The sequence below is a fragment of the Urocitellus parryii genome, chromosome 10 (assembly GCF_045843805.1).
Source record: "Urocitellus parryii isolate mUroPar1 chromosome 10, mUroPar1.hap1, whole genome shotgun sequence".
In the NCBI taxonomy this organism is placed as follows: Eukaryota; Metazoa; Chordata; class Mammalia; order Rodentia; family Sciuridae; genus Urocitellus; species Urocitellus parryii.
Genome location: NC_135540.1, coordinates 46,474,722 through 46,502,103, shown reverse-complemented (window position 1 = coordinate 46,502,103; position 27,382 = coordinate 46,474,722). Strand labels below are relative to the sequence as shown.

Sequence of the window (27,382 nt, the reverse complement as noted above, 5' to 3'; positions counted from 1 at the left end):
GAGTCTGGCCTAACAATGAGACAGTTTGGAGACTCAATCCATAGGTACAGACCAAGATCCTAAGGTGGGGACCTTCCAGGTGCTGGTATTACTGTGGTAGGTATGGTTTTGGGGTGTAGGATAAAGTACCATGCTCTCTTCTTTCATTTTTCCCCACATAAGAGAGAAATCTGTATGCTTGTGCTGCCAGGGGTTGTGGGAGAAACAATGGGTAATTTAAACTGTCCCTCCTACCCCCTTCACTATACCTTTTCTTATTTATGTGCTATGTCCAGTTTTTGTGTATTTTTCTCTTCTGTTTTCCTTAACACTATTATGGTATTTTTCATGTGTGCACAGATACTTATGTTGACTTCCGTACCAGGAGAGTCCTTTTTCACAATTTGTCCATACTAGATTTTTTTCTATTTATCCATTTGTTTACTTTCTGATTGGTAGTTTTCCAGCCTTATTTTGAATGGTTTGATATTCTTATAATTCTGTTTTATTTTCATTTTTACTTATTAACTAAATCTTTTGAGTTTTTTAACATTATAGTGGTTGCTCTAAAATTTATGATTTATCTCCTTAATTTATTACAATCTATCTTGAAGTACAGTTACATCACTTCACCAAATTATAAAGATCTTCCAACAGTACACTTCCATTCTCTCTTTATTCTTTGTGTTATTGCTGTTATACATTTTATTCCCAATAGTATTGTTACTAGGCTTACTCTAGACAGTAAAAAAAAATTAAAGTATTTAGAAATAAGAAAAAGTTACATAGATCTTCATTTTTAGCATTCTAATGGTCTTCATTTCTGTGCAGATTCAGATTTCCATCCTACATCATAATCCTTCTGCCTAAAGAACCTGCGGCAATGTTTGTATTGCAGATTGCTGTAAATAAACCCAAATTTCATTTCTCTAAAAATTATTTTTGCTTTCAATGAAGAATTATGAAGTGACATGCTTTTCTTTTCAGTACTTGTCTTCTGGTTTGTATAGTTTCTGATGGGTGTTCTGCTATAAATTTTTACCTTCGTGTCTCTACATTGTTTTACTTTTCTCTGTCTTCCTACAATGTTTTCTTATTTAGTCAGTCTGACTAAGATGTGCCTGGCTTGTGTGCGTGTGTGTGTGTGTGTGTGTGTGTGTGTGTGTGTAAGCTTGTGTGTGTGTATGTATGTATGTGTGCATATGCACACACATAAGGACAGTCTTCAGAATTCCTGTACCTGAGGTTTGCTTTCTTTAATTAGCTTTGGAAAATTCTTATTATTGTCTCTTAAATACTTCTCATTTCCTCGGTCACTTCTCTACTTCTGGAACTCCTATTACCTATATGTTAGACCATTTGATGTCTCATAAGTCATAATGCTCTGTGATATATTTCTATTCATTTTTTTTTTGTAGAACATCTACTGATCAGTTTAAGGTGATTTTCCTCAGCTGTGTCCAGTGTGTTCATAAAGCTATCAAAGGAATCCCTCACCTGTAAAATATCATGGCTTTTAAATTAGTTTCTAGCATTTCTATTTGACTCTTCTTATGGTCTCCATCACCCTTTTGAAATTCCATTTGTTCCTAGGTGTTGTCCACCTTTTTGACTAGATATTTTAACCTGTTAATCAATTACATTCAAGCTTTGTCTGATATTTAAATATCTGAGGCATATCTAAGCCTGTTTTCCTGATTGACTTATCTCTTCATAAGTGGTATTTTTCTCACTTTGGATCATAATTTTTGTTGAGTGCAAAACATCTTGAATAGAAGAACAACAGAGATTGAGGTATTTATTGTTCATGCTGAGAAGATACGTTTTTTTTTTTCTCTCAGACCATTAATATTAGAAGTTGCATCAAATTTATTAGCACCTGAACTGGATTTGAGTTTGGATTTTACTCTGATTACCTTCTGCATTAGTCAGGGTTCTCCAGAAAAATAGGACCAATAGGGTCTACTTAGCTAGCTCTTTAACTACCTAGATAAATGAATAGAAATGATAGATGGTTATACACAGACCCAATCATTTCTCTAACCAATTAATTACCCTAGCCCAAGCCCCTTTGCCTTGTCACATTTTTATAATTTAACTCTGTTCAATTTAGCATGTAAGTATTTAATTCTGTGTCTTTGAGCCTTTGTCTCCTTATGTAGGTTTCAGTGCCACACAAAACTTTCATTAAATACATCTATATGCTTTTCTCCAATTGTTTTTTTTATGGGAACTTAATTCTCAGGGCCAGGTCCCCCCCTTCCCCTGCTACCAAAAAAAAAAAAAAAAAAAAACCATAAAATAAAATTCCAGACTACTAGGGATAAACAGAACATCCTAAAAGCTTCTAAAAGACAATTAAAAGAAAGAAGAAGGGGAGAAAAATAGGAAGAGAAGGAGGATATTGGAGTGATGCACCCACAAGCTAAGGAATATAGCCAGAATGTCTGGCAAAGGCAATTGGGAAAGGATTCTTTCCTGGAGTCCCTGGAGGGAGTGTTGATGTGCTGAGCCTTGTTTTTATCCTGGAAATGTTGACTTCAGACTTCTGTCTTCTAGAACAGCAAGGATCAACTCCTGTGTTTTTAAGCCATGCAGTTTGTAATAATGTGTTGAAAAGCTCATGGGAAACCAACACAGCAGGTGTTCCCTGAAGGAGAGTATATCTGGTTTTATAGGAAACTCCCAAGGTTCCAGAAAAGATTTTTCTAAAGGAGAATTGTCAGGATACTTGACATGTGCAAGCCTTGGGAGGGAACTTGCCAACTGGCAATGATTTGGGAATTGGATTAGTTATAAATTTTTTTAAAGGGGGCTAAATTTTAAGTCAGTATTTAGAGAAAAACAAAAGTTTTCAGGTAAAGAGAAAAAAATTCATGGCAAATGACATGACGAATCTGTATGAGCCTTTTCATGGTCATGCTAATGTAGATTTTTCTAGTATGTTATTAGGAAATGGAAGAGAAGTAGGGTCTGTTTCTAATAGTGACTGCCACAAATCCTTGTCATAGAAATGCCAGAAGAAAAGCAAAATATACATGCCATTTAGATATGTGGAGATAAACATCTAAATAAAATAATAAGTTTTAAAAGTTGAAAGTTGTGTCTTTTATAAAGGAATAAATATAGGAAAAAATGAGAAACAAATATTGCTGTTTTTCATGAGAATCTTCATAGAAAAAAATTTTTGCCTGTAATTATACAGGATGAAAATGAAAACTAGAAAAGTCAAAAATTAGAAAATGAGGAACACAATGAAAGAGCTGGGGTCTAAGACTTACAAAATACAATAGAAATAAAAATTTTAAGACAAATTTCATAGCATTGTACCAGTAGGTTTGTGTGACTGGGATTACATGTTTTAGTGACTATATCACATAGGATTTAAACCACCTTGGAAGTGCTCTGGAAAACTTCTACAGGAAGGCAAAGGGAGGTGGGTAAAACACTCAGAGCCAGGATCTATCAATTCTAAGCAACTGGGCAACTGGGCCCTGCTAGTCTTCTCTATTGGTTTCCCCCTTATTGACTCTTCTCCATCTTTTCTTTTCTTCTCAAATCCCATCAACTTACTTGCTTCAGTGGTATTTCACCAAAATATAGCCATTAAAAAGACATCAACTCCATCTGTGTGAACATGTATGTTTACTCAAGGGTCTGCTTCTGAGGCCACTACCCGTGCCAAGAACTACATCAGCGTGCCCAGTGAGGAAGGGAAAAAATGCTGTGCTTTCAACCAAGTGGATCTGATACAGAAAATCGATTATAGACACATTAGAAGCCTCAAAGACTACAAAGGGCATATTGAGGTGACTCAGAACATTAAAAACATGAAGTGGAAGAAAACAAGATAGTGGTGGGGCCACCAGAACTACGATGTCAGAGAAAAAGGCCGTAGGGGATTGGACCATAGGTCTCCCATGAAAGGTTATAACCTGTGGTTGCCCAAAAAGCAAATATCAAATCTCGTATTTACTCTACCAAGAGAGCATGACCCAGCTGTGTTGATCCTTTTGTGGGGGTGGAGCAAGGCTGGTGCCAGAGCCAACTGTGTGAATGGAGTGACACTAATGGGAACTTGAAAGACAGGTCTCTCTTTCCTCCTCCTGCTTTCATAGCACTCTAGTACCTCTCACTGGCAAAACCATTAGCAAAGCCAGATGTCAAAAGAGTCTGGAAAACTGAGTCTGTAGAATCACAAACCCCAGCAGCATAGAGCAGACTACAGATGGGTAAACAGGGAGAAAGGACAGGTAAATCAGCTGTGGGACATTTCTCTGTGTTTCTTTTAAGGCCCATTTATACTCATCCCCTCTTCCCTCCAGTTGCCCCACATAAAGCATTTCCACTTTAGAAATCTGAATGCCTCCACCAGGCCCTGAAGTACGGGGGCCCCTTTTCCACAGGTTGCCCATTCTCCAGCACCAACAGAAGCTCCATTCTGACTAGAGCTTTCTCAACAGCCGCAGTTGCACAGGTTACTCACTGCGGCGAAGGGACCTCTACAGCCTTCCAGTCTTCCCTCCAGCCGCTTCCTGTTTCCTTCCTTCCTTCCGGCCCCCGACAAACTCCTCCAAATGTGTGGCTCTGCATCCCCTCCTGTCTGGTCACCCAGCCTTCTGGCTGCAGGCCCACCACTCCCTCAGTGGCATAAAGAACCGCTGGGAACCAAGTTTGATGCTTTCTTCAGAGTCTTTCCTCTTGACTTCCTGCTCAGAGTTCTCTTTATAACTGTTCCTTCATCTTCCATGTAATTTTCCAATTGCTGTTTTTCATCTCTTCACTTCTTATGGCCCGTTTTCTTAAACACTGCTCTTCTCTGTAGATCTCTCAGATAGAGAATTAAGAATCAGAGGTCTCAGTCTAAGTATTAGTCATTTTCACATTAAGTATAACACGCCCAGGTTTCCCAACAGCCAACTGAATATGCCACTTAGAATATCTCACACTTACCTAAAATTTAACATGTTCAAATCAACCTCCCTTCTTAGCCAATAAAAGCACTTATTTCTCTCCCGTTCTTTCAGACTGCAACATTGGAAGTTGGTCTGGCCTTATCACAAATCATTTTAATTTTTCTTCATTTTCTTTCTTTTTTCTTTCTTTGTCTTCTCTTCCTTATGTCCTCAAAGCACTGGGACCAGGGCAGTAAACACTTGAGCCTGAAAACATTGGAGCTGGACTGTTCTGATCCTGAGTTCCAACCTTGATTTGGCCACTAACTGGCTGGGGGACCTTGGTTACCTCATCTACAAAAGAGAATAATAAGTAGCGAACTTAGAGGACCAATTTGAGTAAATGTAAAGCACTTAGGAGCCTGGCACATACTAAGTGCCACCAAACTGTTAGTCGTTATTGTTATTATTATCATTATTATTCCTTAGGAACTTCAATTCAGGCAAGGACTGGGAAACCTGTTGCATTGTTAACCTCAGGGAATTTGCTTAATCTCTCTCATTCTCAGTTTCTTCATGAAGAATGATTTCTAATACTAATTTTCTAACATAAATTTTTTTGTCAATATTAAGTAATGTACTTAATAAAGCAATCATCTGATAAATTCTAGCTATTAGTGATATAATGTGATGGCTAATAAAATTAATACCCTGTCATAAAAAAATCACCACATTTTTTATCCTATTTCCTTGTCTAGATATTATACACATCCCTGATATGCATTTTTATATTTTTTATGATTTTATAATGTTGAAATTATGAAATTCATGCCATTTATCATTATTTTAGTCCTATAATGCTATTGTTTCTGCATCATCTTAAAAGTTATCATGTGCATAGACTTCATCAGGCTGATCTACAGCATGTCACTGAATATTTAGACTTTGTTCACTTGAAATTTAAAAGACACTTCCAAGAATATCTGTTCAGTTTTGCTTTCTGGCTTCTCTGAGATTATCTCTAAGACCTTTCATGTGGTATCTATAAACAAGCATTTCCAACATTTTACCCATTCTCTTCATATCAAAATGAGGGTCCAGTTTGGCAATATATTTTTTAAATTTGGGGAAAGAAGGTAATTTTAATGCTCACCAATTTGGGCTTTCAAATCAAAGCAAAATATTAAGTAAATTGTTGATGTATAGTGTGGAATTTGAGTAGATTAAACACATCGACTTTTGAGGGAAGGGTGGGCCTGTAGCCAGAAGGCTGGTTTTGCTCCTTATCTTGCCTGAACCCACAATATTTGAAAGCTCTTAGACTCTGTATGCACCCACAAGAACAAATGTACTTTTTTTCTATCCAAATATCTCTTAAGTAAATATTAACCATGTTGCTTTGCCAAGTCCTTTATCCAATAAAATGAGGACTTTGGATGGAATGATTGCTGAAGTTCTTGCCAGTTATATTGTTTTATTTTTTCTTAGACCTTACAAAAATGTGGGGGCTGCTTTTGTGAGTAGACAGCTGAATGTCTTAAACTCTGGCCGGACCCAGTCCCTTCTTTTCAGAAGAGTGGAAGGGCTTCTGAATCAGACAGATGAGACTTAGGATTCTGCTGTGGCCACTTACCAGCTTCATGACACCTCGGAACATGGGACTAAACATCAGGCTCTGAGAAATAAAAAAAAAAAAAAATCTGGCGGTCCATTTTCAAAAGATAGTATTTAGCTTTAAAATGTAAAAAGACTTGGGGTGTAAGAAAGGCAGGTGGAGGGGAAAGCAGGATGGAAAGTTAACACTGAGTGTAAAGATTTACAGCCCTTTGACAGATGAGAAAAAAAGGGGCCCTACCTGACCAACAGAGAGAAACTGTGTCTATGCCAAAAGGTACTCGATCCAGGGAGACTTTGCTGTCACAAGAGAACAAAGGAAGGTGGGGATAAGTAAAGGTATATTTCTTTTAAGTAACCCAGTAGGAGATACTAAAACCTGTCACATTCAAGAAGATTGTGAGGAGTAAAGATTTGTTCCCAACATTACATACAAGAGGAAGTGAGGGGAAAGGGAAAAATAATACAAGGGGGAGGAATGAATTACAGTAGAGGGGGTAGAGAGAGAAGAGGGGAGGGGAGGGGGGATAGTAGAGGATAGGAAAGGCAGCAGAATACAACAGACTTGAGTATGTCAATATGTAAATCAATGGAAGTGTAACTGATGTGATTCTGCAATCTGTATATGGGGTAAAAATGGGAGTTCATAACCCACTTGAATCAAAGTGTGAAATATGATATATCAAGAACTATGTAATGTTTTGAACATCCAACAATAAAAAAAAAAGAAGATTGTGCACCCCATAGTACTCAGCCAATGAGGAACTGGGGAGGAGTCTTGTGCTCTAGGAGATAAAACAGTGGTTGTACCCAGTCTGGGGGTCTCTGGCCACCAGGCACCTGATCTTGCTAGACTGTCATTAAATTAAAGCCTTACTTTTTTCTGTTCCTTATGTATCTTAGATCATTCTTTGGGCTTGGACAGGTGAACATGTTTTCTCATAAGACCTAGGCTGACCACCTGGCCCACCTGAATGATAGAGGAACTCTACTTGAAAAGACAGAAAAATTGGACTCTTAGTTCATTCAGAGAGAGAAAGAGGGAGAGAGAGAGAGAGAGAGAGAGAGAGAGAGAGAGAGAGAGAGAGAGAGAGAAAGAGAGAGTCAATTAGCCCCTCATTGAACAATTAGTCCAGTTGTTCAAGATATACCCCCCACTTCTTATCCTTTAATATTTGTGTGATTTCATATTATATTCCTTCTATAAATCTCTCAGGAACACCACCCAGCATGCAGTTCTGTTCTTGAGGCCAATCTATCTTAAAAAGGACATTTAGAGACCTGGAATCTCGGAGCCTCTCTTCTCTCACCTGTAAAATGAGAATCATAATCAAAACTTCCTTGTCATGTATTATAAAGGTTGTAAATATCTATGCTAATGTATGAAAAACTCCAAGTAGAGTTCTGGAAACACAATAGTTGGCCATTCGGTTCCTGTAAATTTACGTACGCCTCACAGAGTAACTAACAATTCATTAAGAATTCAAATAACATCTGAATCCATTCTGTGTCTGTCCATTACTCTGTAAAAAGCCATCTGGAGTCTTTCAAGTTTGGAGCAAGTGGACATGAAGATGTGTGGTGAGAGAAAAGACTGATGGCCATTCTCTAGAATTAATGCCTGTTCGTTGATCATCAGATCACAGTGAGACACAGACCTTCCTTACCTTTTGTGTACCCCTAGTTGACTCTTTGCACCTGCATAATTAAAGTTGTACACAGTCAACATCATTGTTCCTTTGACAACTCTAGAGAAATATGCAGCTTATGTTTATGTATATGTGTTGACCAGACTACATATAATTAAGCAGGGATATGCACTGTGGTCTCTGGGTATTGGTAAAAGACTTGAGATTTGATTAAAAAAAATCAAACTCATATTCTCTTTCTTGAACTCATAGCATTGAACAAAAGACAACAGAAATGTCCAAGTGAATTTTTTTTGTTTGTCAATTAGCCAAAATGATCAATCTTTAGTCTCTAACTCAAATGTCTGCTTTCTAAAAGCTTCCTCTGAGTCTTCCAGTGAGGATGCTCTTCCCTTGATAAGCCAGGTAATGACTCCTTTACCTGTTTGCCTTTCTCCCTCAATATACCCTGAGCTTCCCTTTATGGGTAATAATTGTAGATAGTACTTATTGAGTGTTCTCCTACCCGCCAGCCTCCATGAGAGTTGCTTTGCATAATTTTTTCATTTATTTACCATAGTTCTAGAAGTGGTGCTGTTATTCATCTACAGACAAGAAAGCCATGCCTAATGGAAACAAAATGTTATGTACAGTGGGCACATTACAAAATCGAGGTTTTTTTTTTTTTTTTTTTGGCATTATAGGTCCGTGCCCTTTGCTTTCTAACTTAACTTGGTCTGAGTATAAGCTGATAGGCGTGGCTTAAAAACCCAGATCACGTGCAGAATCCACTGGCACTCAAGCAAACAAAATACCCTTGCAACCCAGAGGCTGTATGTACTGGTGCAGGGAATTCTGCAGGTATTCTTCAGTCTCCTGGACCGCAGAGAAGACAGAAATAACATGAGCACAGCAGGCAAAGTAAGCAAAAAAGATTTACTATTGGACATATGCTCTTATTAGCATAACATGTAAAAGGATCCAGTTTTTGATGAATAATCTAAAATTAATTAAACTAGAAATAATATGTATTAATGCAATATGCAATGTATGTTACGATAGATGATACTTACTGAACTATAATGAAAATAAACTATTCCTAAATAACTTCAACAATGTGTAGAATGTGTAGAATGAGTCTATTAATATCTTTATTTCCTACTTAAATAAATTTGCAATAATGTGATAGTTAATTCCAAGTCACTTGTAACTAATTGTCAAATCTACCTAACATTGGAAATGTCTATCATCAAAGGTTATCTTTATATTGAGACACCATAATTTAAATGATATCCTTTGTAATCTTATTCTTACAAACACGGGGAAGTCAAGTTTATCTAAAGTTTTATGAGAGGAATTTGATTCAGAAAACTGAAATTTCCTTTTAAGCCTGTCAAAATCTCTGACAAAAGGCATATTGCTCTCAAAGCATTAGAATCATCAATGTTCAGAAAGACAGCATCAACATGCAAATTCTGATTGAGGTACAGAGAAATACATGCAGTCATTCAATATATCTAATTCATACTGTTTAATGGCTCAATTGCAAAAGCCTGTACAACTGTTTCCAACGTGTTTGTTGTTTGAAGAGTGGCTTGTACCGTACAATATCTCACTATGGTAATTCTCTTTACAGATTCTGAGGGTTCTCTATACACTGTGTGGCACTGTAATCCCATATTGATCACAGTGGGACCACTTGACATTTGCCAGTGTTCTGATTTCATCTTGTGGTTTTTCATTTGTATTTACAATATTTCAAAAAGAAAAGTTTTGGGGAAAAAGAAAAATTTAAGTTTGCCAAAACTTGGCTGGAAAAAAATAGGAAATTCATAGAGAAAAACTGTAAACAAATCATATCAATGAAAATGATAATAAGTAATCTATCCTTTTGGGTGGAATGCCAATTCTTCACTCTTTGAAAACCTTTCATGTATGTTTACACTGCATTTTGTTTTCTTCAAATGCTAAATGGTGCTAGAAATAACATCAACTTCATAAGGTAGTTGAGAGTTTAATAAATTTATACTATTGACGTTTAGAATTGCACCTGGTACATTGAAATAAGTCAATGTATTTTAGTCACTGCTATTATTGTTGTTATCTAACTTTTTGTTTGTTTTCTTTTCACTCCACTTTGAAGATAAAGCTGGATTGATCTTAACAGCCAGCTTTGTAGTTTTGGAAAAATTACTCAATCACTAAATCAATTAGCTTCAATCTTTTCAAATACAAAACAAGGCAATAATCCAATAATACTTTCCTGGTAGCAACCTTGACAGATTTAAAGATGGCAAAACCTGCACAGACCACCATGTGCCTGCCACATCATGGACACCCAATAATCAGAACCCACCTACAGCTAGTATATTATTTTCAAGTACCCTCATATTTGTTTTGCCATTGACCATGGGAAAAAGGAAATTAGAGGAGGAGAAGAGGCCATTTGGGGGAAAAAAAGCATCGTATGTGGCAAGAGAAATATGAAATTGTTATAAAGTCAGATCCTGTGGACTTTAGCAGAAACTGAGCAAGTGAGAAAAATAATGATCAGAACTTCATGTACAAGTCAACAAGTCGCAAGCAAACAACCGATTTCAGGACATTAGGATATCTGTAAGGATGGCCTAAAAAACTGTGGCTTACAGTTAATTATGATTCTCTCTCCTGTGGTAATGCTTCACACATTTTTGAAAGTTTTTTTTAAAAAAAATATTTTTGTAAACCATACTTATTTGTTTCTATGGAGCACTTTGTGACACAGTAGGCGAAGGGGGGGATGGATGTTTGACAAAAGTGAGAACTAATTCCTTATTTTGAGAGTATCATCTTTCTGTTTGATTTTCCAGGTAATAAAATGCAAAGCAGCTGTGCTTTGGGAGCTAAAGAAACCCTTTTCCATTGAAGAGGTGGAAGTTGCACCCCCTAAGGCCCATGAAGTTCGAATTAAGGTGAAATTTTTTTAACTTATATTTAATTTTAGGTTAAAAATTTTTCAGAGCCGGGAGTGGTGGTGCACACCTGTAATCCCAGCAGCTCAGGAGGCTAAGAGGAGGATCACCTGTTCAAAACCAGCCTCAGCAACCAGGAGACACTAGGCAACTCAGTGAGGCCCTGTCTCTAATAAAATATAAAATAGGGCTGGGGGTGTGGCTCAGTGGCTGAGTACCCCTGAGTTTAATCCCTGATACCACCTCTGGAAAAAAAAAATTCAGAGACTATTCAAAATAGAAACAACCAAAAAAATCCATTAACAGGCACTTTTTATACTGTTGTCCATATAATGTGTTACAACTATTGCTAAGTCAAGCTATAAATATATTGTTCATTATTTGAAAAGTAACCAAAGAGCATGTACAGTATAATCCCAGTAAAACAAAAAAGAATTTATGCATCCACGCAGAAATGCAAAGGGTTATATACAAGGTATCAAAATCAATCAACCTTCAATATTTTCTTGGTGATAATCTGCAATTTTTCCTTCCAGAAAAGCATGCATTCTTGTATATCGTGTCCCACAAGATTTCAGGATCAATTGTTCTAAATTATTTAATTCTGGAAAGGAAGGTAGAAAAGGGTTTTGAACAATCCTGAGGACAAACAATCTTTTGCATTTGGAGAGTAGGGGGACAATTAGCAAGACTTGAAAACTTTTCAGAAGCAGAATTTCACACATGTGGATATGTTATGTCCTTCTGAGAGTCATCATCTTCTCTAGACCTAATCACTGGACCTTTGATTTGTAGATGGTGGCCACAGGAATCTGCCGCTCAGATGACCATGTGGTCAGTGGAAACTTGCTTTGGCCTCTTCCTGTGATTTTAGGCCATGAGGCAGCTGGCATCGTAGAGAGCGTTGGAGAAGGGGTGACTTCAGTAAAACCAGGTACAGAATGCACATTCCGGGAACGTGCTTTAGTTCAAGATCCCAAGATCATCCAAACCAGATGAGAAAAAAGAAGCAACAGATGAGGTGGGCTAGAGAGGTTCCCTGGACCTTCCCTTTCTCCCTGGTCTGACTCAGGCAGGGTACATTCCGAAGATCTTGTATTTTCTCCTTCAACAACTCTTTATTGAGTAGCTACTAAATGCCAGGCACCAGGTTAGTGGCTGGGGTATCTGAGCATCCAAAGAGACACAGAGCCTGCCAGAGTGGAGTCATGACTTCATACCTTCCATTTCAGAACTACAAATGGGGCAAGGGGGAAAAAACTAAGTCTAGATCCCGAGACTCTAGATCAGCTTATGGAAACTGTTACTTCTGTGCTAAGTTCACAAACTGGGGGCTGTGAGCCTAGGACGGAGTCAACACGATCTTCCTTTTCCAGTAGGGCCTTCCTTCTCAAACACAGAACAAATAAAACACACTAGATGGAAGGAAACCAAAGAAGGGGTGGAAGGCATCGGTCATAAACCATATCATTTTTATTATCTTTACTCCAAGTTAAACGTGACTGGTTACAAATGGCTGATTATTTTATTTTTAATATTTGTTTTATCTTCATTTTATTTTATATCAACATGTTTTGGGAAGTAAATGATAAATAAACAGAAGATTTTCATGCCATCATCCCCACATAAAGTTTATTTCTAAAATGTAATGGGCCAACCGTTTTTCTTGGTCTGGTTGGATAGGTAGTATAGATGATTAAAAACAATTATGTTTAATTCTAAAAAGATCACTTTAGCCAGTAGACTCGGCCTTCCTCTTATCAAATATTTAATTAAAAGCAAATAATACATAAACAGTTTGATTTTTGACTTAGTTTTCTAAGCCAAAAAATGGAAATAAATTAATAATAAAAGGACACTCTTAGTTTTAACTCTTGCTTTCTCTATAGCAAGAAAAATAGATCATTAATAAATTATCAGCTAAAACAGTTGATAGTTCAGTTCGTGTTCTCAATGAGAGAATATTGAGAGTTGAGATTTTCACAGGAATTTTTTAGCTCTTTGTCCCATTTTTGTTAGTCTTTCTCAAAAAGGAATGAAGATTTTTTTTTAAAAGCATTCCTTTCATAAAAAAGATAAGCACAGTCACTTTGAAAAGTCAAAAAGTGGTTGCTGAAATTCTCATTTTGATTGTAACTTATGGCCAAGTTTTGTTTTATTTTTATTCTTAAAATGTTTTATTGCATTTATTATTTTATTTCATTCATTTTTGTTCTATTATAACTATTGCACAAAATATAAGATCTTCCCAGCATCTAGTAGAACTATGGCAACTTGTTTGCAACTGAAATTTATATCTATACTTACAGCAGGAATATTTCAGGTTTAATTAAGTAAGAATTAAATGAGATGATGTGTGTTAAGTCCCCAGGAAAATTCAGGGTGTGCCATAAACATTAGCTATGAATGTAGTGAAAATAGTTTTTAAAATCCATGTTATTTTCTACATTCATTTTTCTTCTTTGGGAATCTTCATATACCTCTTATACCCAAATGAGGAAAGGCATGGTTGATTGAACGCTATTTCTTGTAGCCTTTTAAAAGATACACATGGTTTCATGTAAGGTTAAGTTCTTGCTTTATTAATTCCTGGACAGAAGTTTAAGAAAAATTTGGGTTTTTCCCCCCTCCAGGTGATAAAGTCATCCCCCTCTTTAATCCCCAGTGCGGAAAATGCAAAGTTTGTAAACACCCAGAAGGCAATGTCTGTTTGAAAAGCAGGTAGGTCTCTTATACTCTTCTTGCAGAGCTAACAAAGTTGTTGCACATTTGTTTGCTCCTGTTTCATGTCCCTTGTGTGTCTGTGTGTTCCATTGATCAGTTTACAACAACCCCAGGGGACCTTGTTAGATGGCACCAGCAGGTTCACCTGCAGGGGGAAGCCAATCAACCACTTCATCCACACCAGCACCTTCTGCCAGTACACGGTGGTAGATGAGATGGCGGTGGTCAAAATTGATGCAGCGTCCCCACTGGAGAAAGTTTGCCTCATCGGCTGTGGATTTACAACTGGTTATGGCTCAGCAGTCAAAGTTGCCAAGGTAGTATTGACAATGGCCAATGAAACCATTAACATTAAGACAGTAAGGACCAAAAAAGGAGCAATTTCTCATAGGAATCAGAGATTATTTTCATGGATTCGTAGTGTTGATTTTGTATGTATTATTAATTTTTTAAATTATTTATTTGTTCTAATTAGTTATACGTGACAGTAGAATGCATTTTGACATGTCATACATAAATGGAGCACAACTTCTCATACTTCTGGGTGTATATGTTGTAGAATCACATCAGTCATGTAATCATATAGGTACGTAGGGTAATAATGTCCGATTCATTCTACTGACCTTCCTACCCCCAAACCCCTCCCCTCCCTTCACTCCCCTCTGCCTAATCCAAAGTACCTCTATTTTTCCTTAGCATGACCCCTTATTTTGAATTAGTATCCTCATATCAGAGAAAACATTTGCCCTTTGGTTTTTAGGGTTTGGCTTATTTCACTTAGCATGATAGTCTCTAGTTCCATCCATTTACCAGCAAGTGCCATCATTTCATTCTTCTTTAAGGCTGAGTAATATTCCATTATGTTTTTATACCACCTTTTCTTTATCCATTCATCTGTTGAAGGGCATATAAGTTGGTTCCATAATTTGGCTATAGTGAATTGAGCTGCTTTATAAACATTGATGTAGTTGTGTCTGTATAGTATGCTGCATTTTAAGTCCTTTGTGTATAATTTCAAGAGTGGGATAGCTGGGTCAAATGGTGGTTCTATTCCAAGTTTTCTAAGGAATCTCCATACTGCTTTCCATAATGGCCACACCAATTTGCAGTCCCACCAGCAATGTATGAGTGTACCTTTCCAACATTCATTGTTGCTTGTATTCTTGATTATTGCCATTCTGACTGGAGTGAGATGGAATCTCAGTGTAGTTTAGCATTTCTCTAATTGCTAGAGATGTTGAACATTTTTTTTTACATATTTGTTGATCAATTGTATTTTTTTCTGTGAAGTGTTTGTTCAGTTCCTTAGCCCACTTATTGATTGGGTTATATGTTTGTTTGGTTTTTTTTTTTTTTTGGTGTTAAGTTTTTTTAGTTCTTTATATATCCCGGAGATTAATGCTTTTTCTGAAGTGCATGAGATTTTCTCCCATTCTATAAGCTCTCTCTTCAGATTATTGATTGTTTCCTTTGCTGAGAAGCTTTTTAGTTTGAAACCATCCCATTTATTGTTTCTTGATTTTACTTGTTGTGCTTTAGGAGTCTTATTAAGGAAGTTAGTTCTTAAGGCAACCTGGTGAAGATTTGGGCCTATTTTTTCTTCTATTATAGGGTCTCTGTTCTAGTGCCTTTGATCTACTTTGAATTGAGTGTTGTGCAAGGTGAGAGATAGGGGTTGAATTTCATTTTGTTACATATGGATTTCCAGTTTTCTCCATACTATTTGTTGAAGAAGCTATCTTTTTTCCAATGAATTTTTTTGGCACCTTTGTCTAGTATGAGATAACGGATTTATGTGGGTTTGTCTCTGTGTCCTCTGTTCTGCACCATTGGTCTGTGTATCTGTTTTGATGCCAATACCATGCTGTTTTTGTTAGTGTGGCTCTGTAATACAGTTTAAGGTCTGCTATTGCGATGCCTCCTGCTTCACTTTTCTTGCTAAGGATTGCTTTGGCTATTCTGGGCCTCTTATTTTTTCAAATGAATTTAATGATTGCTTTTTCTATTTCTATGAAGAATATTATTAGGATTTTAATAGAAATTGTAGGCTGGGGATATAGCTCAATTGGTAGAGTGCTTGCCTTGGATGCATAAGGCCATGGGTTAAATCCCCAGCACCACACACACAAAAAAAAGAAATTTAATAGAAATTGCATTAAATCTGTATAATGCTTTTGGTAGTATGGTCATTTTGACAATGTTAATTCTGCCTACTCAAGAGCATGGCAGGTTTTCATCTTCTAAGGTCCTCTTCAATTTCTTTCTTTAGTGTTCTGTAGTTTTTTATTGTAGAGGTCTTTACCTGTTTTGTTAGATTGTTTCCCCAATTTTTTTTTGAGGCTATTGTGAATGGTGTAGTTTTCCTAATTTCTCTTTCAATGGATTCAACACTGATATATAGGAAAGTGTTTAATTTGTGGGTGTTTGTAGTGTTGATTATTAATAGAAAAATAGTCCCCAGAAAAATTTGAGACCATGTCTAAGAAAATTTACCTTTTTATCACAGATGAAAATGCTGTTGATACTAAGTTAAGAAAAAGCAAATATTTCATTTTTAATAATTATTATCATATTTATTTCTTTGTGGGACTACTAACTTTTATGACTGGGGTGTCATTTATTCATTCTACAATTAGTAACTATACACACATCAGGCCAATAGGTTCTACTGGGTTCTAAAGCAGTCAAAGCAAATAAAATGAAGTGTTTGCCTTGGAGGAGCCAAAAACCATGGATACCTTACTCCCAGGATTAGGATCAATAATATATTCCAAAGCCTCATCCGATGACTTTCAAACTGGGGACCACCCACTCTGCAGATCCAAAGAGAAATGCAATGAATCTTTAGCAATGTGTTATTTCCACCCATTATGGGATTTCACTGCTGCACTTCTCCCCTGCCATGAACAAACACACACACACACACGCACGCACACACACACACACAGGATACTCACAAAAATGGATTTCATTCATTATTCAAATACAGTCCAACTTTATGGTGCATTATTGTTCTGTGCACTTTTTTGTTGTTTTAATTTTCTTCTTCTTTCTTTTTTTTTCCTCTTTGTTGTTGTTGTCTACGAAACTTTGGTTTTTTATTTGTTTGTTTTTTATATGCAATGCTGAGAATTGAGTCCCCTGCCTCACACATGTTAAATAAGCCATCTTTCCACTGAGCCACAACCCCAGCCCCTCTGTGCTTACTTGTTAATTCAGGAATGAAGACACACAAATATCACATTAGTTACAACCTATTTTATCTTAAAGTTGTCAGTTGAATTTCATCTGTTTTTTGTGCTTTGCTTTAAGCCCAGAATAACTCTTAAGTGCTTCACATCTAATTTCTGCTCTCTTCACACTGGTTGTGATTATGGGTTGTGTGTTAATGGACCAGGAAGGGGTTGCTTATTGGTAGCTTGATTGGATTACTTCTTGGTCTCCTGGAGTGACCTTGTCTACTTTTTTCATCCCTTACTCCCTAACCCCACTAAATTGCTTGTGTGTGTGTATAATGTACTGAAGCTGGCTATCAATGATTTGAGCCATTGAGAGTTTCTTCAATATTGGAGTCATTGGGGGATGTAGCTTAAAGATCATCCAGTTCAATGGTTCTTAGCCTTGGCTCCCCATTGAAGTGACTGGGGACGGCATTTCACCTATAGAGATTCTGATTGAATTTGTATGGACTGTGACATTGTGATATTTTTAAGCTCTCTAGGTGTATCCACTGTGTAGCAAAGCCACCGACTCCTCACCCTGTTTAAACATGAAGCAAGAGTAACCAAAAGAGATTTTGACAGCAGCTTGGATACAGTCTGAATAGCTCCTGGGAGCATCCAAGGCTGCAATTTATACAGCTTGGGCACTGCAGTGATTGTGTAATCCATTTTTTGCATTTTCAAAAATAGGTCACCCAAGGTTCCACCTGTGCTGTGTTTGGTCTGGGAGGAGTTGGCCTGTCTGTTATCATGGGCTGTAAAGCAGCTGGAGCATCAAGGATCATTGGAGTGGACATCAACAAAGGCAAATTTGCAAAAGCCAAAGAAGTGGGTGCCACTGAGTGCATCAATCCTCAAGACTACAACAAGCCCATTGAGGAGGTGTTGAAGGAACTGAGTGATGGAGGTGTGGACTTTTCCTTTGAAGTCATTGGTCGGCTGGACACCATGGTACGTACCCTCACACGCCTTGAGCTTTTCACTTTTGCAATCTAGAGTATGCAGCAGAATATAAATATTATGTAACAATATGTTTTTGGAATAGTGATTTCCATCTTCTTTTTATTACTTGGATTACTTAATTTATTGCTATGAGAAATCCTTCATTTTGTCAGCTAATCAAACCTGTCTCAAGTAAGATTTCTATTTTAATGAGGGAAAGGGTTCATTTTTTAATTGAGCCATTACAAATTAACTTTATTGGTTTTCTTGTCCTTTTTTATCTTTACAGAATATTTTCTGGTACTTAGCAGGAAAAGTATATGTGTCTGAAAGTGATTCAGTGTTTCCAATATCTATTAAATTAAATTCCTGCCATAAGGAATTTAATCTTACTATTCTTTGATTTGTGCTCAGATTTCTAGCTTGTTCAAATATCAATACTCTACTCTAGTGATTGTCCTTCTGAGCCTAAGATTCAAATCCAAATGGCTCTTCAGAGTCTCCATTAGGAATATCAGTAGATCTTCTCTGGACATCCACTATAGATGGAAGGTTCTGTTACATGGATCCAGAAGAAGAGATGAGCCCAGCCCCCATTTCTCAGTCAGAATAGAAGAAGTGAGGCATCCAGTGACAGTGTTCCTGCTAGTTCATAGAGCATCATTCAATTCAGGAGGCCATTCAATGGCCCACCAGCTAAAGGTCCTTGAGCAAGTGGCTCAAGCTCTGTGTCTCAGCATCCTCACTTGTCAAACATGTCCGTTTGCATGTTTTAATGTGAGTCAATACATTTCAACAACTTAGAAGAGGGTCAGGCCTTGGTAATTTATATTGCTATAACTATGGTAGGACTAATAGCAATGAGACTATTATTATCATTCTGAACATCCCACTCCAAAAGGTACTTATTGGGTTGGTCCTGGGTCCAAGCCCTGTAGTTAAAGGAAGAAAGGAATCCTTATTCAGGGATGGGGGGACAGGCTGGAAGCTCTAAATCTATGGATGAAGAATGGGGCAAATGTCAGGCACTCTTTCCCCTGCCACAGCCTCTGGCACCCTCTATGTGTCTCTGTCTTATTCAGCACAGGATCAAAAATAATTCTCCCTTGATTTGACTTATGCTTTCCTACTCTGTACTATCTGGAAAAACCACTAATATACTTATTTACTGCAAAAATCAGTATATTCCTAGTAGGTCAGCTCTCCAGTTACTGTCACCTGAGTTATATTTCAAAAACTAAACAAGCTGTTGGTAGCTTTATTGGTTTTCAGTAAAAAAAAAAAAAAAACTTCAACAAGTAAATATATACATAATACAATTTTTTTAACTTGGCAAATTTGATTTTCCTCCACATTCTTAACAAATATGGTTTAATAAACTTTTTTGTTTTAATTAATTCTGAATTTTTTTCAAATATCATTAGCTAGTTAAAAGGAGAAAAGAGCAATTTGGGGCCAATTATTATTTTACCAACAGAAAATATGTCCTAAGGAAACTGACTGCCTTCACACATCATTTTATTTTACCACAGAGACAGCACAGTGCCTGGTACATAGAGATCATCAGGATGTATATATTGAAGTAAATACTTTTAAAAAATCAGCAGATTTTTGCCACTCCCCAAATTTGAGAGATATGTCTCATAGCTTTGTATGGGTTACATGAACTAATGCAAGTAAAATATTTATCACAGTGTCACTCTCAATACATGTCAGCTGGTGATACGCATATGAAACACTATTTCCAAGCTTGCAGTTCTTACACCATCTTTGGAATATGTATGACATTACTTTCAAATAATTCCAAATATCAATTCCTGTGTGTAATACGTTTCTAGCTGTATTTTACCTAACCAGAGTTCTCTAGAATTCTGCTGAAAAAGTCACCAGAGACCAATAAGACCCAACTGTTGAGGTTCACCAGGAAAACCTAGTGGTATTGGTAATTGGGATCTGTGCCCTGAGAGTAAAATTCTTTGCAGACTTGACCTGGGATAATATGCCATAGATGATGGAGGTTCAAAGAGAGACCAACTTTTTCCGAGGCTGTAGCTTTTCTCACTGTGCCCTTTTTCTATTTTCCCTCATGGAACTGGGTTGTTGCTTTATTTGAAGATGCCAAATGCTTTTTAGCCACATGCTCTGAGGAGATCTGGTCTTCCAAACGTCATTCTTCAAAATCAAAATGTGTATCTTTGGAAATTCTAACACACTCTTTTACTACAGGCTATGTTAAAAAATGACTAGAGGGGGACAGTTTCCTGGACTGTCTTTTGAATATCCAGAATAATAGATTCTGTTTAAAGTAAAACTCGTATACATTGGAGAGATGCAAACATCATGTAAAGCATGTCCATTTTAGAAATGGACAACAGAATTGGAATTTACTAAAAAGAGAGATTACCAAGTGGACAAGAGACAAATTTTGATGGCGTAATCATTATATCTTATTCACCAATCAGAAACCTGTTCAAAATTCATACTTAATAGATAAATAAAAAGTCAAATAATGAATTCATAGATTGCCTGAGAATCATATGATGATCAAACAGTGAAAAACTTTGTGAAAACCCAGACTTTACATATGTGTGTAATGATATTTGCCTATTTATTAGTTTATAAAGAAAAATGAAGTACATATAAAATGATTCATTCGTAAAAAAAAAAAAAATGATTCATTCGTTCTTTCACTGAAAAAAAAAAACTTTCTGGGTATTTCTCCAAGCAGCAACACTATCCTAGATACAATGGGAAATGAAGCAGAAGACAATTTCCTTCTTCCAATATCCTGTGAATTATGAGTAGGTACTATCTATCTGAGAATCTACTTTAAGGATGCAAAATATTGATTTTTTTTTCATTTCAGCTTTCTGCCCTGTTATGTTGTCAAAATTCATATGGTGTAAGCGTCATCGTAGGGGTGCCTCCTGATTCCCAAAACCTCTCCATGAATCCTATGCTGCTATTGACTGGACGCATCTGGAAAGGAGGAGTTTTTGGTGGTAAGTTGTTAAGCCTGAGGACTAAATTTTCATTAACCTCAGAATTTCCTCCTTTTTACAAGTGACAAGGTCAGGTTTTGAAAAACAATGTGGTTACTACATTGAACATTTATTTTTTTAAATGAACTAAAATTTCTATTGTATCTATAGGCTCCAAATTAATTATATGTGGAACTAATGAAGAGAGAAAGTCCCAAGACAGAATACTCTGGTATCCCCATAAACCTTTCAGCATCAGCTCTTTTCATACTCGTTACATAAGGCACAAAAATTCTTTGTAGGACACAGGAAATCTGTAGCAATAATTTATGCCTATATTCACTGCATATTTAGACAATTACAAACTTTGCTTTTTTGTCTTTGGTCATACTTATCTGTATTGTAATTTCTCAGTGTAGAGCTAATAGGCACCCGAAAGCTAGCTAAGGACCCTACTTTATCTGGGAGGATTAAAAAAAAAAAGTCAAAGCACTACAAAAGGGTATTGAAGGGCTCATTGTCTGACTTCACTAATAGCAGTCCACAGAATGTAGCACTTTTTACAGACTTTTATTTTAATTTCATTGGAAAGTCTCCTCTCCAATTCTCCTTCTTACTCCGACTAACTCTAACAATGATATTGTCTTCTTTTCAGGTTTTAAGAGTAAAGATTCTGTTCCCAAACTTGTGGCTGATTTTATGGCTAAGAGGTTTTCACTGGATCCATTAATAACGAATGTTTTACCTTTTGAAAAAATAAATGAAGGATTTGAACTGCTTCGCTCTGGAAAGAGGTAGATTTTAAGTTTCTTTTTATGGTAGGGGACTTTCTAACAGAGAATGAAAAAGTGAAAGGATGAGGAGAAAGTTGATGTCACTTGGTTTCCCGTCACCAGTTCAGTCTTTGCAGACAGCACATCTCGGATGACACTGTGAGAATCTAAGAAGAGTTGCTTTGGGTTTCCGGTCCAGCTAAAGCCAAATGACGTTGATGTCAAAACATCTGAGTGATCAGAGACAGAGATCAGAATGTTCACTTTTGCCAGAGAAAGCATCAGAGTCACACAATCGTAGCTACAATATGGAGTCACGGAAGCCTCAGCTTGGCTACTGAAGGCTGATCATTAATGGCTCTACATAATGTTCTGGACATCCCCAAAAACTTTCATTATAGGAGTAAGAGGAACTACATTGGGATGATTTTATATACAGATACTAGTAGCTTTTCATGAAAAATACTACTATTATTGTTATTTCTTTCTGCAGTTTACAAAGACTTTTTCACAAATAAAAATTATAATAAGGGGATGGGTACAAAATGCTATGTTAAATGTTTAAGTCTTATAATTTCTCCAAAGCGTAGGAGAAAGATGACTGAGACAGGAGGATCACGAGTTCAAAGCCAGCTTCAGTAGTGAGGCACAAAGCAACTCAATGAAATCCCTTTCTCTTAATTAAAAAAAAATATACAAAATAGGGCTGAAGATGTAGCTCAGTCATTGAGTGCCCCTGGGTTCAATCCCCAGTTCAATCCTCAGTTCAATCCCTACCCACCAAAAAGTCAATCCATTTTCTACCCCTAATTGAATGAGTTTTGTCACCTGCATTTATGTGACAGCTAGGTAGAGTTACATCTGCCTCCCACCTTCTTGTTCCATTATGTATTTTCTGCTACCCTCCCCAACTTCTTCTCATGAGATTTTCAACTTTAAATAGTATTTCTGATAAAATACTATAGTAGATATTCATCTTACCATATTCTTGAGGCGAGAAGGAACATAGCTTCTACAGAGCTCCAGCTGCCTTCCTAATGGTCTTATCTGCATTACCTCATGTGATTCCTAAGCAATGCTGGCATGCTGGTCCCCCTGTCACTATCTTAGGAGAAAAGCTGAACCTCAGAGAGAATATGGCTTAGCCCAAGTCATACAGGTAATAGGGGAGCTAGAAATCACAATTAGATCTGTTGGATAGCAAAGTTGATTTACTTTCTGTGAAACCACACTGCCTCTCAAGAGCTCAAGAGCTATGGAACAAGCAGTTATCAAATGTTAGCAGCAGCAGCAGCAGCTGGTTAAATAGAATGATGGCAAACGTAGAGATACCAAAACCAGATGGCAGTGTTGGACAACAGGTGAACCATTAAGCAGGCCTGAATGCTCTTTATGAGACGTCCTTACACTGAATGTGAATATTTAAGTAACACAAACCCTGTTTATAAGCAAAGAATAAAAATTATACTTTTCAGTATTAGTAAGGATAAGATGATATGGTCATTTTCATATACTGCTTGTAGGAATATTAATTGTTATATTCTTTGGGGGAAAGCAATTAGATAATTTGTAATTTGAAACTTTTTTAAAAACAGATCCTTTGTGCCAGGAATTCTATTTCTAAAAGCCTATTATACAGAAATAAATGTGTAAACACACATATATGTTTACATGTTTACTTGCTACCAATAGGTATCAAAAGTTAGAAACATTGTAGAAGTCTAATATTAAGAGAATCATTAGAATTCTCATAAAATAGAAAATACAAACTTGCATACACAATATGATCCCAAATTTTCAAAAACAACAGAAAAAGTATACATATGCCTAAAAATGATTAAATAAAATATTAACAAGGGTTATCTCTAAGTTGTGGAATTACAGGTTATTTTTACTTTCATCTTTACACAATACAGTATTTTCTAATTTAACTATATATAATTGCTTACACACACACACACATACACACACACACACATATATGGGTATCTATTGAAAATTTTCAAAAAGACATGAAGATCAATTTTTCTAAAAGTGTTTTTCCATCATAAGGTGGTTTTTTAAATTTTTATTTATTTTTATTTTTTGTTTTTACATATACATGACAGTAGAGTGTACTTTGACATACCATACATACATGAGATACAACCCATTACAATTTTGATCCCATTCTTGTAGTTGAACATGATATGAAGTATATTCATACTGGTAGTATATTTATATATGAGCATAGGAAAGTTATGTCTGATTCATTCTACTGTCTTTCCTATTCCCACCCCCCTCCCTTCCTTTCATTCCCCTTTGTCTAATCCAATGAACTTCTATACTTCCCTCCCTATCTTCCCTTGTTATGGGTCAGCATTCACATATCAGAGAGAATATTCAATCTTTGGTTTTTGTTTTTTGGGGACTGGCTTATTTCACCTAGCATATTCTCCAGTTCCATCCATTTACAGGCAAATGCCATAATTTCATTTTTCTTCATGGCTGAGTAATAATTCATTATGTATATATACCACTTTTTAATCCATTCATCTGTTGAAGGGCCATACCTTTGTTATTGTGAATTGATTGATGTGGCTGCATCACTGTAGTATGCTGATTTTAAGTCCTTTGGGTTTAAGCTGAGGAGTGGGATAACTGGATCAAATGGTGTTTCCATTCCAAGTTTTTTAAGGAATCTCCATACAGCTTTCCAGATTGGTTTCACCAATTTATAGTCCCACCAGCAACGTATGAGTGAAGCTTTTCCCCACATCCTCACCAACATTAATTGCCATTCTGAGTGGAGTGAGGTGGAATGTCAGTGTAGTTTTAACTTGCATTTATATAATTGCTAGAGATGTTGAACACTTTTTTATATGTTTTTGACCATTTGTATTTCTTAGAAGGTGATTTTTCACATTGGCATTAGTTCCCATATAAATGTTACATTTCCAATATTCCCAAGAATGAAGTTCTCTTAGAAATAATCTGTACCAACTTTATCATCTACTTCTAAGAATCTTTAACCATCTCTGCACCAAAGCTCTATTAAACCTTTGACATGGCCTTAACTTTAGTAAACTATCAGTTCCTTTAGGCAAGTTATCTATCATCTTATAATTTGTATTTGAGTTTGAATCCCAACCCCATGCTAGATGTGTGACTAGAGCAAGTTTATAAATCTAAGTCTTAGTTTCTATCATCTCTAAAATGGAAATAATATGAAAAACTACCTAGTAGCATTATTGTTTAGGTTGAAAATTAAATGAGATAATGTTTGAAAAGCATCCACAAAGAACATGATAAACAACAGGAATGCATTACAAGTTATTACTTATTTTCATATTTTATGGCAGGCATGCAGACTCAAAAAATATATTGTTTTGTTTAAAGGATTCTAATGTAGAACTAAACTCTAAGTGGCAGCTTTGTTGAGGGTGTTGTGAGTGAGTTTAAGATTGGAGAAAACACAAGAGAGAACCAGAAAGGACAAATTGCCGTATACTACTTTAATACATAAGGAACTTAACACACAAGGATGGCAGAGGAATGTCTGGGAACACAGATTTTCACTGAGACACATCAAATGTATAATTCACTCGCATGGAAGAGTGTGAATTGCCTAACTGATAAAAATGTCTTTTCCTTCCTGTTTCAGTATCCGGACCGTCCTGACATTTTAAGACCATCCAGATGCCTTGCCTTGGAGCAGTATTCCGACTCCTCCCCATATAATCAAGAATACCAGCCAGAAAAACATCATCAATTCTGTTCCTTAGAGATGGAATCAATAGAATTACACATACAAGCTTTCTCTGGAAAATCAGAAATTCCTGTGAAATCATTTTTTCAAGCAAATGTTTAGAATCCAAGTGAGAGTTATTGAACATTAGCAAGTGATTGAGGCTAGTAAGCTTTTCATCTTAAGCATATGACTTATGCCATTTTCCTACTGAGGAAGGCTATTTCTTGTGACTTCTTATATATTTTTTCTCTCTTTTTAACCATCAGTCATTTACACTAAGTGGAGGGGATCTTCCACCTGTCCCCAGCATAAACACATCAGGCAATTGTGCTTGAAGTCATCTGTGTCTGTCTCTATTTCCACTGTCTGTACTTTCCTTTCTGTAAAATGTATCAAAGTCAAGGTCAACACCATGGCGTGGTAAAGGATAGACTCAGGTTTAAAAATGTAGAATGTTCAGCACTTTTGAATCCAGGGAATTTCTTAGTAACTCAAAGGAAATGTCACACATTCTCATACCGTGATGGGAAATGTTTTGTTTACTGCCATTATACTCTTTCTTTGCAGTGAATATGTAGTTGCTCTCTTAAATAAAATCAGGTATTATGTTTATGTGATAAATGTGAGGTTTGAATAGTAAATGCGGAAAATAAACTCTTCCTGGACCATATTTTAAAAGTCTGTGATTTATATTCATGAAGGCCCTTTATGGGCTAGACAGTTAATGATTACAACTGACTAAGGTGTCACTCTTTTTTGTTAAAAATTATGTGATGACTCTTAAAGTCCAGGGGGCATGGGAATGCAGGCAACTGTGAACACAGCATTTAAGATGGTAACTTAGCAATGGCATAAACACCCCCAAGAAGTATATCTTCTAAGTAGATATAGATATATGTAAATACCTTTTTGCAAAAATTGTTTTCTATCTAGAACTTTTCTATAAACAACTATGACTTAAACCAATTCTATAATCCTGGGATTAACTGAATATTTTGGATATGTTCAGACCCATTTGTTGATGCTTTCCCACTAGCAGAAGAAGATCTACATTATGAGCTTTATCTCCGGTATTGCATTCTATTCTTATTTTTATTTAAAGGATTGGTAGCTATCTTCAAAAGTGTTACTGCTATATCTATGATCTCTTTGATTTTGTAAAAAGGACACTAGACTTAGAGTAAAACAACTTACTACTTACTCTGTGACCTTCAGAAAGTCACTCAAACTCTCTGAACCTGTTGATTATTTGATTTAGTGAAATTACTCTATCAAATCATTACAGCTTTACAGAGGAAGGGGGTGGGAGGGAAAAGGAGGCACAGGGGACTGAAATGGAGCGAGTCAAATTTTATGTATGTATGGTTATGTCAAAATGATACCAACCATTATGTATAACTATAATGCAGTAATAAAAACATTAAAAAGTTTTCTTTTAAAGATTAAATGGTATGATGCTAGTGAAAAAAAAAACTTTAAAGTGTTGAAATGCCATGGAAATGTAGAGAATGTGTATTTGCTTTGTGAGAGGATATATTCAACGTCAAGGGAGCTTTCAGAATGTACCAAAAATAATACATTCTTAAAGAGACCACCCTTTGCTGGGGATTGTGTGATATTTTACATTGGTACTGAGGATGTGAGGTCCAGAGAAAGAAGGGTTGGTTCTAACTTCCACTTCACACTTGTGGGCATGAGATCTGGCTGGTGGCACAGAGGCGTCATCTAGCTTCTACCCACCATCCTCCCAGGTTGGGGGAGTCGGGGGAGCAGGTCACAGATGGGCACTGTCGGTGTTCTTACACAGGAACACAGTCTTCCATGTGGTGGGGGCAGAGTAGGTCACATGTGCAGAATCTAAGTTACATGGACATTGGTGGGGAAGGAGGGGGATGACATCAAAACATCCACAGAGTGGCTTGCATCCTGACAGCCTGAAGAGCG

At 36.6% G+C, this 27,382-nt stretch overlaps 1 protein-coding gene across 1 annotated transcript; it reads left to right on the top strand.

The window, feature by feature from the left end:
* The first annotated feature begins 8,970 nt into the window (after positions 1-8,970).
* LOC113189380 (alcohol dehydrogenase E chain) lies at positions 8,971-26,841 on the top strand. The gene is made up of 9 exons (XM_026398110.2): positions 8,971-9,037; positions 10,966-11,067; positions 11,863-12,001; positions 13,701-13,788; positions 13,889-14,108; positions 17,703-17,963; positions 20,821-20,956; positions 21,591-21,729; positions 25,352-26,841. The coding sequence occupies exons 1-9, from the start codon at positions 9,020-9,022 to the stop codon at positions 25,374-25,376; spliced, it is 1,128 nt and encodes a 375-aa protein (XP_026253895.1). The 5' UTR covers positions 8,971-9,019; the 3' UTR covers positions 25,377-26,841.
* Positions 26,842-27,382: the final 541 nt, after the last annotated feature.

Bases quoted from the DNA above. Each gene is read 5' to 3' on its own strand.
- LOC113189380 (XM_026398110.2), top strand. The intron at 11,068-11,862 runs GTGAAATTTTTT...TTTGATTTGTAG, and splicing joins CCCATGAAGTTCGAATTAAG to ATGGTGGCCACAGGAATCTG. The intron at 13,789-13,888 runs GTAGGTCTCTTA...TCCATTGATCAG, and splicing joins AATGTCTGTTTGAAAAGCAG to TTTACAACAACCCCAGGGGA.